A 15110-nucleotide genomic window follows, 5' to 3' on the forward strand; every position below is an offset into this window, starting at 1 on the left:
CAGTAACCATTTGCAGATGAGGGAACTGATGCTCAGGTCTGTCAGTTTCCTGATGAGTTGTGAGGGGTGGATTGTATTGAATGCTGAACTGAAGTCTATAAACAGCATTCTGGCGTAGGTGTTGTTGTTGTCCAGGTGTGAGAGGACAGAGTGCAGTGCGATGGAGACTGCATCCTCTGTGCTCCTGTTCTGGCGGTATGCGAATTGGTGGGGGTCCAGGGTGGGGGGGGGAGACAGGATTTGAAGTGTGCTAGGACCAGCTGCTCTAAGCACTTTGTAATGATGGTGGTGAGGGCTACTGGGCGGTAGTCACTGAGGCTGGATGGGTTGGGGTTTTTGGGTATGGGGACGATGGAGGTGGATTTGAAGCAGGCCGGTACCACAGCTTGGGCCAAGGACAGGTTGAATATGTCTGCCAGCACTCCTGCAAGCTCCCTAGAACACGCTCTGAGAACACGCCCGGGGATGCCATCAGGACCTGCAGCCTTGTAGACATTGATCCTGCTCAGCACCGCTCCTACATCGGTGGGGGAGAGAGTCAGAGGTTGGTGGTCTGGCGTCATGTCTGTTTTGGTTGTAGTTGTTGGATTCCCTCGCTCAAAACGAGCATAAAAGTTGTTGAGCTTGTAAAGGAAGGAGGATGCGGGGGAGGGTTTGGTGGTCCTGTAGTCTGTGATGGTCTGGAGTCCTTGCCACATGCGTCGGGGGTTGGAGTTGGAGAAGTGTTCTTCTACCTTCTTTTTGTAATGGTGTTTGGCTTTTTTGATGCCCTTCTTTAGATTAGCCCTGGCTGTGCTGTAGGCGTGTGCATCTCCTGACCTGAAGGCGGTGTTGCGGGCCTTCAGGAGGAGAATGTGGAGTTAACGTGATCCGTAAATGTTGGCATGTCCTGAGATTTGATTTTCACCCAGGTGTCATCCACATACCAGAACCATGACTTGGTGGTGTTCCTGTGTAGGAGAACTACCCAGGAACCATGACGGTACTGGGTCTGAGACCCAGTTTTTTGTGTATTTTTGTTTTATTTTGTTGATTATTGTATTTTTCTCTGTTTCATGTTTTATTCTAAAGGGGTCTGGTGCGTTTCTGTCATTGTGTTTAGCTTCACTTTCCTGTGACATCATTATGTTTAACTTCAGTCAGCTGTTCCCCCATGTGTTTACCTCCTGTGGATTTAAGTCCTCTGTTTTCTGTGTTTCATTGTCAGGTCGTCTGTTGCGCTACACCATAGTCTCATCATAGCTTTTATAGTTTGGTCACAGTTTCATAGTTGTCATAGCCTGTTCTCAGTGTAGTAGTAGAGCCGTAATAAAGGCTCTCTTTTGGTTTTAGTTGAGTTCTGTGTCCTACAGTATCTGCTTTTGGGTCCTGTTTCCAAACACACCTGCCGTGACAGAAAACAAAGCCCAGGTTTCCCACCTCCTCCACGCACAAATTGGCCATAATGGGTGAAACTGGGTAACCCATGGAATTAAGACACACTTTCAAAAGCAAACACAATTGATCAGTGCTGAGAGTGGTCCTGTTGCTGAGGTTGGGGTGATCCTGTAATCTCTTACAAACTACCTCCAACGCTTCCGTGACTGGGATGCCAGTGGAGACAGATGTAAGATCTCTCTTCACTGCACATGTACTGTTTATAAGGTTGGAGAAAGCGGCTGTCAGCTGAGACTGAAGAAGTCACTGGATGAGTGACGAGAATTTTCTCCCACTGAAAATGTCCAGATGAACAGAATCGATGAATGGATGATTAAGCACGCATCAGGACATTATTTTATTAATATTTTTAAAATGATAGCAGCACAAACAAACATTTTTGCAGCACAAACGTTTGATCCCACTTTTGTTAGATTTGAAGAAGGTGGGGGGCAACTCCACTCACATTGAACCCACTACCAGGATCCACCCGTCACTCTGGGTCAAGGCATTAACATTTGGCTAACACTACCTTTGTTCCCTCCTTCAGGTCAGACTGTCAGCCTGACTGAATATTAGAAACACTCCCACAGCCAGAGATGCTGTCCTGCAGGGCTGGTTCTCCATCATCTCTGTGCTTCTTTGTTTTATGAAAGAAGCACTTGGAAAATGAAATTGATAACTACGTCAGACTTAATAAATTGGTTTGGTTGTAAAGAAACACAGCAGCAGGTCAGCGTACAGTCCAGGTGAGTCCAACTGTGTCCAAACAGTCCATCTGCCTACGTCACCAACGTGCCTTTAGCTATTCAGAGGACGTGATAAATATTTTTCACTATTTTAAAAATTACTTTTATATTTATATGAATAATTTTAGGCTGGTTGTGTTCCAACACACGTTTTGTGGTGTGATAAAATATGTTTAACACAGAGTTTGACGGAGGGAAGGAAATGTGTAGGCTGACAATTTAAGCATCCAATTTGCCAAGAGTGTTTTTCCAACCTTCATACATTGGAAAGTTTCATTTTAGTACTGAATTTGGTATTTCAAAAATATGTTAAATGATCACATTTGGTTGATGTGATCGAGCACTGATTCTGACATCCTCAACGACACAGTTTGGGGTATGAGGGCATTCTTGCCACCTCAGCAGGGGGCAGAGTTAGCTGAAGGTGGTTAAGAGGGCAATCTGGCTTATTTAGGTCACTTGGTCTGACAGGAGCAATGAGGGCGATGAGGATGTCTGGGCCACGGCAAACCTTCGTGGAAGCTACAGGGGGTCTGTGCTGCTCTCAACTGGGCCACTCTGCCTGCAGGGAGGTGGTGGTGGTGGCAGCAAAGGTCTGCGAATCTTGGCTTCTCTTCTCAAGGTTTCATTTATATTGTTTATTCAAATGAGAAAGTGGCAGAATGAAACAAATACAGAAAAAGCATAATGAAAGAAAAACACTGACAGATGAAGGAGAAGATGACTTATTGGTAGCAGTTAGATGTAAAAAAGGCAGACACCTTATCCTGAAGCAAACAACAGAAGGAAAGAAAAATAGGCAAATATGCCCAGATGACAAGCAAAGATTAAAGACTGGGCTGTCTCTCAGTGATGTCTGGTACAAAAATATGCAGCATAATGTATCTGCACGTTTCACAAAGTCACATAAAAGTCTCTAAGACACACACCTGAAAATGCATTTCAGATCAAAAGAAACAAAAGATGACAAAACCCTGCGATGTGCATCGCACAACGCGGACAAGAGGAAACCGTCAGACGCTCCCTGGATACTAAAGATGTCAGAACCCAGTTTGAAACCTGCAGTATCAGGATAGTTAAGCTTAAACTGAACGAAATAACCCTGAAGCATTAAAACGAAATAATGGAGGTCAGTGTGGGAAAAGAGGGCTTTCTCTCCCCCATGTTTCACGTAACCTGCCTTTTCTTACCAAGCCCTACACACCCCCTCCCCCACTCTTTGCTAATCAAACATCCACATGCTTTACCCATCTCTGCTCCGTCTGCCCTTTCTTCAAATGTACTTTTATTAGGACAGGAGCGCTGGTGCATTTTTATCAGCCAAAAGACACGAGGCACTCGCTCTGCGATTCCTGAAATCGGAGATGGCTTCTTTTCCCAACGGTGCAAACAAAATCAAAAAGTCCCAGTGCTCACAAACGGACACGCAGTGGTTCCACAGCTGCTTTGTGCCGGGGGTACGTCTCAGTAGAAAACCAATTAGAGTCAGGTTCGTACTCCATCTCCTTAAACGTCTCTCATTAATGGCATTTAATTAAAAGCTTATCTGTTGTTGTGGCAGTGCCAGAGCCCTGGCAGCTGCGGTTGAGCCCGCTGGCAGTGGGAAATGTGATGAGGGAAAGGTAAGGGGAAATGGAAGAGGACCGGAGACAGACGGATTCCAACTGTCTGCCTAAACCAGTCTCATTAGGTAACTTATTTATGGTGATGAGCATCTGGAGGCTCTTTAGTAACCCTCGTTTATCCAGGGAGTGTGTACCGAGCACGTCCCTCCGCTGCTCGTACATTCACGTACGTTCACACCTGGGAACTGAGCAGCTAGAGGAAAAAGACAAATAGACTCTGCAGTGTGTTATCCATCTTGTGTAGAAACACTTTGTCTCCATCTCTGCTCCCTGGGTCAAAGACTGCATTAATTATAAAGCTGAGAGAGATAAATGAGACAAACAACAACAGAAGCAGTTTCTCTGTTCCCAAACTTCCAAGTTAAACAGCTCGTTTCCAGTCAAATCAAATGCGCTTTAATGCTGCTGCTCATTAAGATCTGAAAAAAGCGCTGTCAGAAAAACAGCAGAAAAAACAGAAAATCCAAAAAACACCAGCAGAGAGCTTTTCCATTATTTCTAGATGTGGCCTTTGTCTCCTCTGAGAGCCATTTGTCTGCCTTCACAGCAGCCCTTTGGCCACCAGGAACCTTTACTGCACCAACAAGGCAAGATCCATTTAATCTAAATCACTTCCACACCTTCTATCATAGCACAGGGTGACCCTGTAGTTGTCTTTTCCAATTTCATTTTCAGTGTGACTAAATACGTGCAACACATCCCTCCTGACAAAATTATTGCTAAGTGTTGTCTCACTACTTAACGTTAAATACTGCTAAATTACTCTGAGCAGCCAGAGCAAAGAAAACACCTGCATGCACACACGTGTTTGAGTTGCGGCTGCAAAGCTGCCAAATCACAACATCAGCTGCTTCAAGGCACGTTATAGGTTAAAGAGCTGACAGTAACACAGAAAGGCCAAAGTCTAAACTGATGGTAGCAGCGACAGTTCTTCTCCTAATTCAAAGGACAGTCTTCAAACCCTGTGATGTGCTTCGTCAGGGCGCTTTGCTACATGTGGAGAAGAGCAGGTCATTACTGAACCTGGCTGCTGATTCAGCCCACTTATCAACACAGTCAGCAAGTGGAGCTCCAGCTAAAGGCTGTGACAGAGATGTGGCCACGAAACACTCTGGGTTGCATTAAATGATGTCCGTCATAAATAAGTTCAGTAAAGCAGCACAGAATCGAAAGCACAACCCAGAACTAAAGGTTTGCTGCAGTATGAAAGCGATGTGCTGAGGGAGGAGCTTGAGGTCTAAATTAAAAACAAGAACTGCTGTTAGCCAAGCCGTCATATTTACAACTCTGCCAAAAATGTAAACTAAGTTATAAGTTCCCAAATTATGGATTTCAGGGAATGTGATCATTCAATAACATCCAAGCCTACATTACAGCACAGAGTGACAACATGCAACATTATTACCATGCTTCGATGACGCCGTGTTTTCTAACACAGTTGTTGGACCAAGAAACCGTTTGTGGTTGGTTAGCACAGTGTCTCAGGTTAAAAGCTTTATGAGGGTACATATTTAGCTGTAATGCACCTTTAAGCTACTATTTAATAGTGTGTCTGTGAACCATCACAGAGGTGATCTTAAAAGCCAACGGTAGAAGCTACACATACAAACGCAGAGGCTTCGCACAGACGCACTGCGTGGTAATGTGATAAAATGAAAAGAGGAACAGATCAAACAGACTTTGAGAGCAGCTTGGTGGGGCATGGACGCCCAGCTGGCTATTGCAGGAACGCCTGCATTTAAATGTATGGGCCGGACTCCTCAGGTCAGCCTGTCGATCGCTGCCTTTCTCTTTGGTCACGCAATTGTGTCTTTACTTTTGAGATGAATACAGTGCTTCATTAATTCATTTCTGGAAGCAGGAGGAATCTGTTAAAACTGAATTTTCAGAACAGCAGCCATCTACACTTACCTGTGTTAGTATGTACTGCAGAGTCTGATGTCTCAGGCTCGAGGCCTTCAGCGTGGCCACATCAAAAGAGGCATATTTTAATTCGTTTGGTCTGTTTAATTATGTGTTTTTATTTATTTATTTCACTTTTTATCTTAATAATGGTTCACACATCCAGCCACAATATGTGTAGCCCCAGGGTGTGCCAGGAGCAGCAGCTACACAGACTGGATGTGACGCTTCCTCTCTCATCACAGAAATAACAAAGTTGAGTTGGTAACTATCAAATCTATTGTTGAGGACATGAAGCCCATAACGATTATTCCTAAACTGTTCCTGTGCTGACTTCACAGGGTGTCTCGTACCGTGCACAGCTGCTATTACAGTAGCAGCTGTGCAGAAACGGCTCATAAACAAAGATGAAGGCACATATTAAGTTGAGCGGAGCAGAAACACCAGATATGGACATTTCTGAAAAGGGTGGGTTCTGTTCAGCTCTAGCAGCATGTACACCTTACTAAGACCCTATGGACCAGATTAACTAATGTGCTGTGGTACAGCTAACTAGGAATAAATGTAATTAAAAACTATACTGCTGGTATTTACAAAGGACTGCATGCAAGAGGTGGGAACTCGGAGATTTTTGTAACTGAACTTGTTGCAAACGTATTTCTGGGAGTTCGTTTCAGGTGCAGAATATTAGAGACCTGATTCACTAACATTTGACACATGAAATATTACTTCTATTTGTGCCAATATTAAAGAGAGAAAAAAAAAAAAGCATGTCCCACCTCTGTGAGTGGTCGCAGCAGATGGCTCCGCCCCTCCCTGAGCCTGCTGGAAGTTTCTCGATGTTAAAATTACGTTTTTCCTTCCCGCTGTCACCAAAGTGCTTGCTCATGGGGAGGATGGTGTCTGATGGGTGTTGAGTGTTTTTCTCTATAACTGTAGTCTTATAAAGACACTAGACTAATATTAACCCTGCTAACTGTACGTCTTTGACTGTGGGAGGAAGCTGGAGTACCCACGCAAAGTCCACAGCCAGGTGGTGGGACCGAGCTCAGTGCTAATCACTGCACCATTGTGCTGCCTTTACATGTAATATTCATGGCAACCATGTGACGCACACACACACACACACACACACACACACACACACACACACACACACACACACACACACACACACACACACACAGAGAGTGGGTAGTAGGGTTACAAGAGCGATTTATTTATTTGCCCATGAGTAAGTTTGCTAATAATGATGGCGCTAATAGAAGCAGTCAACAGAATAATAGCGCTGTTTCAACAGCACCCTCTTTCATCTGCGAGCACATGCACCCTCCTCAGAGTGCGCCCAAACGCAGCGATTCATTTACTCAAACTCATAACAGAAAGAAAGGCAGTGCCTACGTTCAGAGAAAAACATTCGGATGGTGGACGCGTACATGCTCATGCAAGTTAGTCGTTTTTGAGTCCTCTGCTCGCACTATACGTCTGCACAAGCGGCACACCGCTTTGGTTACATCCTTAGGTTTACCTCCTTCATCCCAAAGTGGCGACTTTATATTGTTTTGGTAATTAGTTTGTCCATGTTTGGACTTCTTCTGTGTTGTAAACGCACAAATTAGTCCGTGCATGATTACATTGCTCCGCCCATGAAAAAGTCTGCACATGCGCGAATATATCGCCCATCGTCGATTATTGGACTTAAAATTCTCGGAAAATTTCACCATATCGCCCAACCCTACTGTGATGCTGTATCCTGAAAGAATTAGAGGATGGAAGATTCAAGGAGGAGTGGGATTTTTCATGTGTGTGTTTTATAAATAGGATTTAAGAAGCTGTTACTAAAACCTTTGGTCTGGTCTTTAGCCAGCCCCTCCGTGTCTGTTCATGCCCCCCGGGCACACGACTGCACATCAGCAACACCTCTATGCTGCACAGAACAAAAGAAGGAAGCGGTGTCAATACTCACCGTTGACAACGGGGGTGTACACTACAATGCCGGCCAGATTTGGGTCAGACACCGTTTTGTCCAGGATGAGCCCTCCGATGCTGCAGAGCACAACATAATTAGCTCATTAACTCAGAGCGCATGGAAAGGCATAGGCTCACCTTCACCTGAGTGATGTGTACAGTGGATTTGTGTGCTTCTCTAGAAGAGCTACTAAAATCCTTCATGGCTGTACTGGACAGAGAGAATGAAGGATTTTTCAATTGTTCACAGCCCAGCTCCCCCTCCTCTATTACAGCCTGTGTGGGTCTGTAATATCAGCAGCACTGATTGTTGAGAGGAGAGAGTGAGAGAGAGTGAGCGGGACAGTAATTTGCTTCCTACTGGCTCCTCTGTAAGGCCGCCAGGCTCAAGGAGACCTGAGGGTGTATGTGCTGGGATGCCGCAATTTGTTTAGGGGATGAGTCATCATGCAAACCAGACGCTGGGAGGTGCAGACTCGGGACAGCTGTTCTTTTTCCTTCAGAAGACTAAACACACACACACACACACCTGCTGATGACCATAGCAGTGATGACGGGCTCCCATCCTGAGTAGAGCAGGGTGCGGCTGGCGGGGTGCTTGGAGGAGATGACGATCCACAGCGGAGTCAGACACATGAAGAAGGCCCAAACCAACGACGACACATACGGATAGGAATCTGCAGAGGAGACACACTTGGGTTTTAGTTTCTGTCCGTTTCCTGCTCAGGTGAAACTGAGTAACACCTGAAACGTCTCAATGACCCGGGTAAGAAAATCCCAACATGTTGATTCTGTTCATCGGGACGTCCAGATTGCTGGAACAATGGTTCAGTACCACAAACAGGACTTTTTTCCAGCACTTTAAGGAATGAAGATTCTTTACTTGTGGCTGACTCTGCCCGTTGGCATCCAGTCCTAAATCCAACCAGTAAATACACACCGAATATTTTCTCTCACTTGCTCTAATGGATTAATGATAATAATGGATTGGATTTATATAGCGCTTTTCAAGGCACCCAAAGCGCTTTACAATGCCACTATTCATTCACTCTCACATTCACACACTGGTGGAGGCAGCTACAGTTGTAGCCACAGCTGCCCTGGTGCAGACTGACAGAAGCGAGGCTGCCATATCGCGCCTCTGGCCAACACCAGTAGGCAAGTAGGGTAAAGTGTCTTGCCCAGGGACACAACGACCAGGACAGAGAGCCCAGGGATCGAACCGGCGACCTTCCGGTTACAGATGCGATTCCCAACCCCCTGAGCCACGGTCGCCCTAAGACTCTAATAGTAAACGTCTTTGTTTCAACTAAAATATAACAGTTATTTTGGAGAGGTAATTAGACTAAAGCACCTGCATGAAGCCACCACCAGATGTTTCCAACATTTCAAGCACTCAGTAAATGTGGGACTGCTTGCTAATGACAGTTACTATCTTGATGGTCTAAAGAAAAGAAAGGGCGTGGTGTCCAGCTCAGGATACAACGGGCTCTAGTAGGCCTTGGATTTTAAAATGTGAAACAGAAACAGATAAACGGAGTCATATCTGGAGCGGAGCCTTGCCCCAGAGCAGCCTCTGGAAATGTGGCACCAAGTTAGCCAGCTTACTTAGTCTATGTTAACAGGCAAAGTCCCAGTTAGACTCTTCTACCTTTAGACGTTGCACATGTCAATAATTATCTTGCTTCGGTGAATAAACCTGCGAGCAAGCAATTGATATTCCTGCCCATCCCTGAAGGAATACATTTTGCTACGACACTCTGCCAGGAAGAGGGACGGAGCAGCTGCCAGCTATCTAAATGGCTCCATTCTTCTAATGCTTGGGAAAGAAATGGTGTTTCCAAATAGTGATGATAAGTACCACCGTGTTTTTAGATGCTAGTCGTGCACCCAGCATGAACTGGGCAAACAGAAAATAATAATAATGAGAAGAAGAAAGTATTCTGCTTTCTTGCTGTCAAGAAAACCTGTTTAACAAGAAGGAACCTGCAAAGAGACGTGGTGGCAAGGTTACCTGAGCAGGTGGGGACCAAACAAAAGAACTGCTTTCTTCTTCTGTTATTTCAACTATTTCAAGTCCGACTCACGTCTATCATAGATGAGGTGAAGTGGATGAGACTGCAGCATTTCACTGTACTGAAGTCAGTGTGAAAAATATATAGAAGGAGGACAACTGTCATTTAGAGTTGGTGCATAGAGTACAAAGTCCTGCACTATGGCAGCGTCTGTCTCACAACAGACAACTCAGAAAGAAAAGACTCAGACTGATGAATTCTTCATTCTTATCTAAAGGTGAACCTACAGCAGCTTTCACGTGAGCAGTCTCAGCTGACTGTGGGCCAAAGCCCAACCTTCCTTTGGACCCGTTAATGTAACTGTTTCACATATAAGGAGAAATCCTTTATCCGACTCATTAAAATCGTAGTTCTGCTTCCTCGTGTCATGGGTGTGCACCATGTTACACTGAATGGTTTTCTGCAGGTTTACATGCAGCCGACATGTAAACACCCATCTGTTAATTTGTGCGATGTATCAACACAACCTGTGCATAAACTCTGGGCCCTTTTCTTGGTGTTAGTGCTTCATCTCACACTCACATTATCCCTGCTTTCATCTATTGTTGAGCCCTCTCAGTATAGCACTCTGTAACAATCCTGTTGGTTAACAGCACTATAAATAAACCCAAGAGGACTCCACATGATTCCTACAGCTGCAATGTCTCGCTTGCGTCTCTACTTGGCTGTTTCCCTCAGTGCCTCTAAATGACTCTCGCTTTAGCTTTTCTTACGAGAACAGACAGACGAGCGATTTCAGTTTTCATCATCTGCGAGTAAACTGACCGTTAGTTTGAGTTTAGTGGGCAAGTGTCTGCTGGGCTCAAAAACAAGAGAGCCAGTGTGAGCGACACAGCCAGACAGCCTCACTGCCCTGCCATGGAAATCTGAAGTGTGCTTAAGAAATTTAGCTCCCAGCACTAAACTATTCCTTTTATAATGGAGAACATCTATGCTCAGCAATTAGACCTGACAGGTTTAGTTAGCATGAGATGGTTTCCAAAGGAAAACGCTTCTAATGTGGCTGCACTGAGTAATACAAGGTGGTGCAGCACAGGTCTGCTGTCACATGAATTAAACATGTGGAGCGCATGTCAGGAGGAAGAGAGATGGTCTGTCCTGAAACTGGAGGCTGATGTTCTTACAGAGTGAGACAGGAAGGACCCCTGCTGGCCGACTGGGGGAGTGTATGACTCTACAGTACCACATGAAGCATATTTGAACTGGATATTATGACTGAATTTAAACATCCGCACTCAGACTGAAACACTCTGAGGTGCATTCATGCATGTGATGGCCCACTAATAAATGATCATATGCATGAGGGCTCTTAGGCAGTCACTGTGAGCCCTTTAATGCACATCTCCATACAGTACATCTGCAAGTTTATTCAAAAGAAAGTACATTTGACATCAGCTCTTGTTCCATCAGTAAAGCAAGAGCCTAAGAAGATATTCAAAGGAGAATGTTGGTGTAAAAAGTTTGGCTGAAGGAAAGTGTGGCTGTGGGGGAGGCTGAGCCAGGACACGCTGGAGAGATTACATCTTTCAGTCGGGCTCATCTGGGCTCTACAACCCAGCCTTGGATACGCAGCGATGGAGCTCCATCAGTGTGTGCGGCGAATGCACGGATGGATGTTCACACTGACTTTTACCAGATAAACTGGCACAAAGACAGACATTTTATCATTTAAGCATGTGTGCTGTCAGTGGACAGACAGATAAGACCAAAGACTACTTGGCTGTGATGTCTGATATAATCCCCTCAGGTGCGTTTGTATTCACGTTATTGTGCGATCTACTGTACAATATAAAGCGCCTTGAGGCGACTGTTGTTGTGATTTGGCACTAATAAATAAAATTGAAGTTTGCACAGGTACAATTTTATACACTCTTAATAATTTGTGGTAAAACTAAAAGTGCACACCCTCTGTGCTCGCCAATAACCTTTATTTATGCGCCGATGTTTTCATGATGGGCTCAGCAGCCTGAACAGAGCTCGGTGGAGGCTGAAGGTTCTTCAGAACAGGCGTCCTAATTCTACACAGTATGGATCAGTAATATAAAGTTTTCTTATATGGGTTCTATGAATATAACGAGCCGATTGGCTGACTGTGAAACAAAGTGGCTCCTTGTAATGTGGTCAGAACATATGCAAGTGTAGTAAAGGTAGGACCTACCCAGGCACTTGTACAAGCCTTGGCTTATCCAGGCCAGGATCGCCAAGGTTATGAGGTCACCAAAACTGGCTGCAATGGGCGTGGCTACGTTGTCTGGGTTAATCCCCGTCTTCTTCGAGCCCACAATTACCCCTACCATGATGATACCTGAATATGACATCAAGAGGATAAGCACATTACTCACAGACATCACATTATAGGCAACTGAAAACGTACGTGTTAAAAGGCCTGACGTGAAGCAGCAGCAGCATTACCAGCTTATACCGCGTCACAGTGTGTGTATTTACCCTGCAGCAGGGAGGCTATGAAGGCCGTGGCCACGCTGCTGGAGCAGAGCAAAACAGCGTGGCTCATCTGAAACTTCCCCTCTGGAATCCAACCAAGAACCACGGCTGCTACGGCCGCCAGGAAACCCACAACAGTGGCCTGAACCTGGGGTAGAGAGGCAGGAGATGACTTGCTTATTAATGACACAAAATGAGCTTTAGCAGCAACACGTGCACGTCCATTTTTCCCTAATAGTTCCTGGTGACACGTTACATGCAGGACGAACGGCTCAGCGTGTACCTTTATCATTACATACGTCATGTTGTGGTGTGTTTATCGTACATAGGTAGATATTAACACAGCCTGCACTCAGTGTTACGACACAGTCAAAGATTTTGGTCTAAATAAACACCCGCACGGTCCGTGCACCGTATCAACATATACACACTGGATATTAGCCATAGCACTGCATTAATATTATCAAAGATTTGTGATATTTCATTCAACATATAAAATACAATTAAATGTTTTTTGTCATGACCAAAAAGGGAAAAAACACCTGAGTAAAAGGTGTTTCTAAAAACTGCTCCCAGTAAAAAGGAAGAGAAAGGAATAAAACTGCAGCTCATGCCAATGCAAACGATGCAGGATTGATCCGTTTTTATATGAAAATGTTCTCTCTACAATGAAGACAGCCACTGTGAGCCATTACCTGCTTCAGTGCCAGGTTCCCTATGATTAGATTCCACTTCTCGATGGGAGAATCCATCTTGCCCACATTGACCTGAGTTGGGATGGGAAGAGTTATTTTACAGAGTAAAGCCTGTGTTGGAAATGCCACTTATTTTCCTGGATTGACACTAAATTGATTAAATGCTAGAAACTTAAAAGTGGTCCCATTTAATCCGAGTATTTCATATTGTGGGTTTCCCTGCAAAACCAAAGAGTACTAAACTTCCTGGTTGTAACAAATAGACTTAAAAGCAAAGACTAACACAAACACTGGGTCTGGCCTTTTCAGTCGTCACTCTGTGATATCTCCATCTGAACCATCCGTGCTACACAAACACATTTACTGCTATGAATGTGAAGATGTGCTTTTTCCATCAGGCTGCTGAACACTTCACAGACACCTCACCTTCACTTACCAGAACTTCAACATTGTGCACTCCACACTGTATATAAATGCCACTTGGTTTGCATACATACACACACACACACACACACACACACACACGTGGATATACATATTCAGTAATACACTCTTATATTGTCCATATATTATTCATATAACTCTCAGATTTAGCCATTCCTATATTTTGCTTGTTCTTGTGTTCTTGTACTTTTGCACACCTCTGTTGCTTGTGGAGCTCGCACACTTGCATGTGCTGTACCCGTGTACCTGCACACGTGATGTGACGATAAAACCTGATGACATTTACCAGAGATGGAGCGCTTTCATGGGTCTAACCTTTTTCTGTATGAGTGCTTGATCACATGTATATGTATAACACACACACCCATATACACACGCACACGGTACTTTTTAAAAATGAGAACATCGTTAGTCATTTTCAACAATGTGGTTTTGCCAATAACTGGAGTAAAACTGAACAAAGATATAATCCGACTCTGAATCCCACTAACAGCTCAGGAATTCTGTCCGCGGTGTCTCGCACATCTCTGTGAGGACATTCACAAACATTAATAAATTCCCAACCATGTCATAAAGGTGACACATAACACAATAGCTGCACAAAATGTTCACACTCTTATGAATATATCACTCAGATGATGTAAAGCTCTGTGAAAGATAGCAGAACATTGTATCTGTATGTAATTATCTTGGTTAGCTGTGACTGCAGACTCACTGTTTGGATGAGTGGTTGTTGCTATGATCAGGCACATTTCCTGTGAGTGCATCTTTTCAGCCGTCCTCTTTCACAGCAGTAACTTCACACTGCCTGGACGTGACATGTTTAGGGGACTTCTGTAAATTGTGGCTCTAAGATGAGAACCTGGGATTCACTCTGAGTGAGCTCTGCACTGCACAAAGAAAAGACCTTTTTCTGTGGCCTACAGTCATTTTGCTCATATGTGGGCACCTGTGCCTTACTGACCACCTGTCTGTCCCACTCTGATGCTTAGCTGAACTAACGTGAACAAATTCAATTAACTGTAATGACATTTCTGAAATCACGTGTGACTTCACACATGCAACAACTGTCATAAGTCCTCCCGCATTTCTCAGCACTGCAGGGCAGAGCAGCTGAGCAGAGCAACAGTAACATGAAGACAAACTGTTTTTGGGACACCGCTGAGGAAACTTGGCTCATGCTACGCTCCACTCTCTATGTTGACACAGCGCTGTGAATGTGGAGCTTGTGCGTGGGGAGCAGGAAGAGCCGAAAACCAACAAAGAGAGAATTCTGCTCAGTCACCTCTTCTACTTGGACAAACAGGACTGCAACGAGTAAGGTTATGGACAGAATGAGAGCCTGTTTGATGGGACAGGGTGCAAACACATGCTCACCCTCTTTAGCAGAGCAACAATTCACCGTCTGACCATTTGATCCTGGCTGCAACAGCCCCTCCCAACTCCCCGTCAGCAAATTCCTCCTGACTCCAACTATTTCTAAAACACTTTAAGTAATTCTTACGTGAAAACGCCCAAAGTCATTGTAACAGCTGGGCACATAAGCCTGTGGTGTTCACCGCACAGCGTCGACGACACTGGAGCTATAATTCCAGACTGGGCTGGATGATGAACACCTAATCACAGTTAGAGGCTCTGTGGAGGTGAGTCATGACCACAAAAACAAAAATGATGCAACTACGTACACAAACACACAGTGACATCACTGCACTATCAGTGATCCTCGAACAGCAGCTACGAGCACGAGGCTGACGGGAAACCACTCCGTCCTTCTGAGAGTGAATCAACAAGCTC

At 44.7% G+C, this 15110-nt stretch overlaps 1 protein-coding gene across 4 annotated transcripts in view; it reads right to left on the bottom strand.

Moving 5' to 3' along the window:
- slc41a2b (solute carrier family 41 member 2b) overlaps nt 1-15110 on the bottom strand; it is a 40396-nt gene that overhangs the window by 22064 nt on the left and 3222 nt on the right. For all 4 annotated transcript variants that reach the window (XM_040051170.1, XM_040051172.1, XM_040051171.1 and 1 more), the window contains exons 4-8: nt 12873-12944; nt 12181-12325; nt 11894-12040; nt 8190-8337; nt 7659-7738 (exon numbers count right to left, since the gene is read on the bottom strand). In XM_040051170.1, the coding sequence (XP_039907104.1) occupies nt 7659-7738; nt 8190-8337; nt 11894-12040; nt 12181-12325; nt 12873-12944 (592 nt within the window). The remainder of the gene's footprint in view (nt 1-7658; nt 7739-8189; nt 8338-11893; nt 12041-12180; nt 12326-12872; nt 12945-15110) is intronic.

Source organism: Simochromis diagramma, unplaced genomic scaffold (genome assembly GCF_900408965.1).
Source record: "Simochromis diagramma unplaced genomic scaffold, fSimDia1.1 OVJJ01000131.1, whole genome shotgun sequence".
NCBI classification, from domain to species: Eukaryota; Metazoa; Chordata; class Actinopteri; order Cichliformes; family Cichlidae; genus Simochromis; species Simochromis diagramma.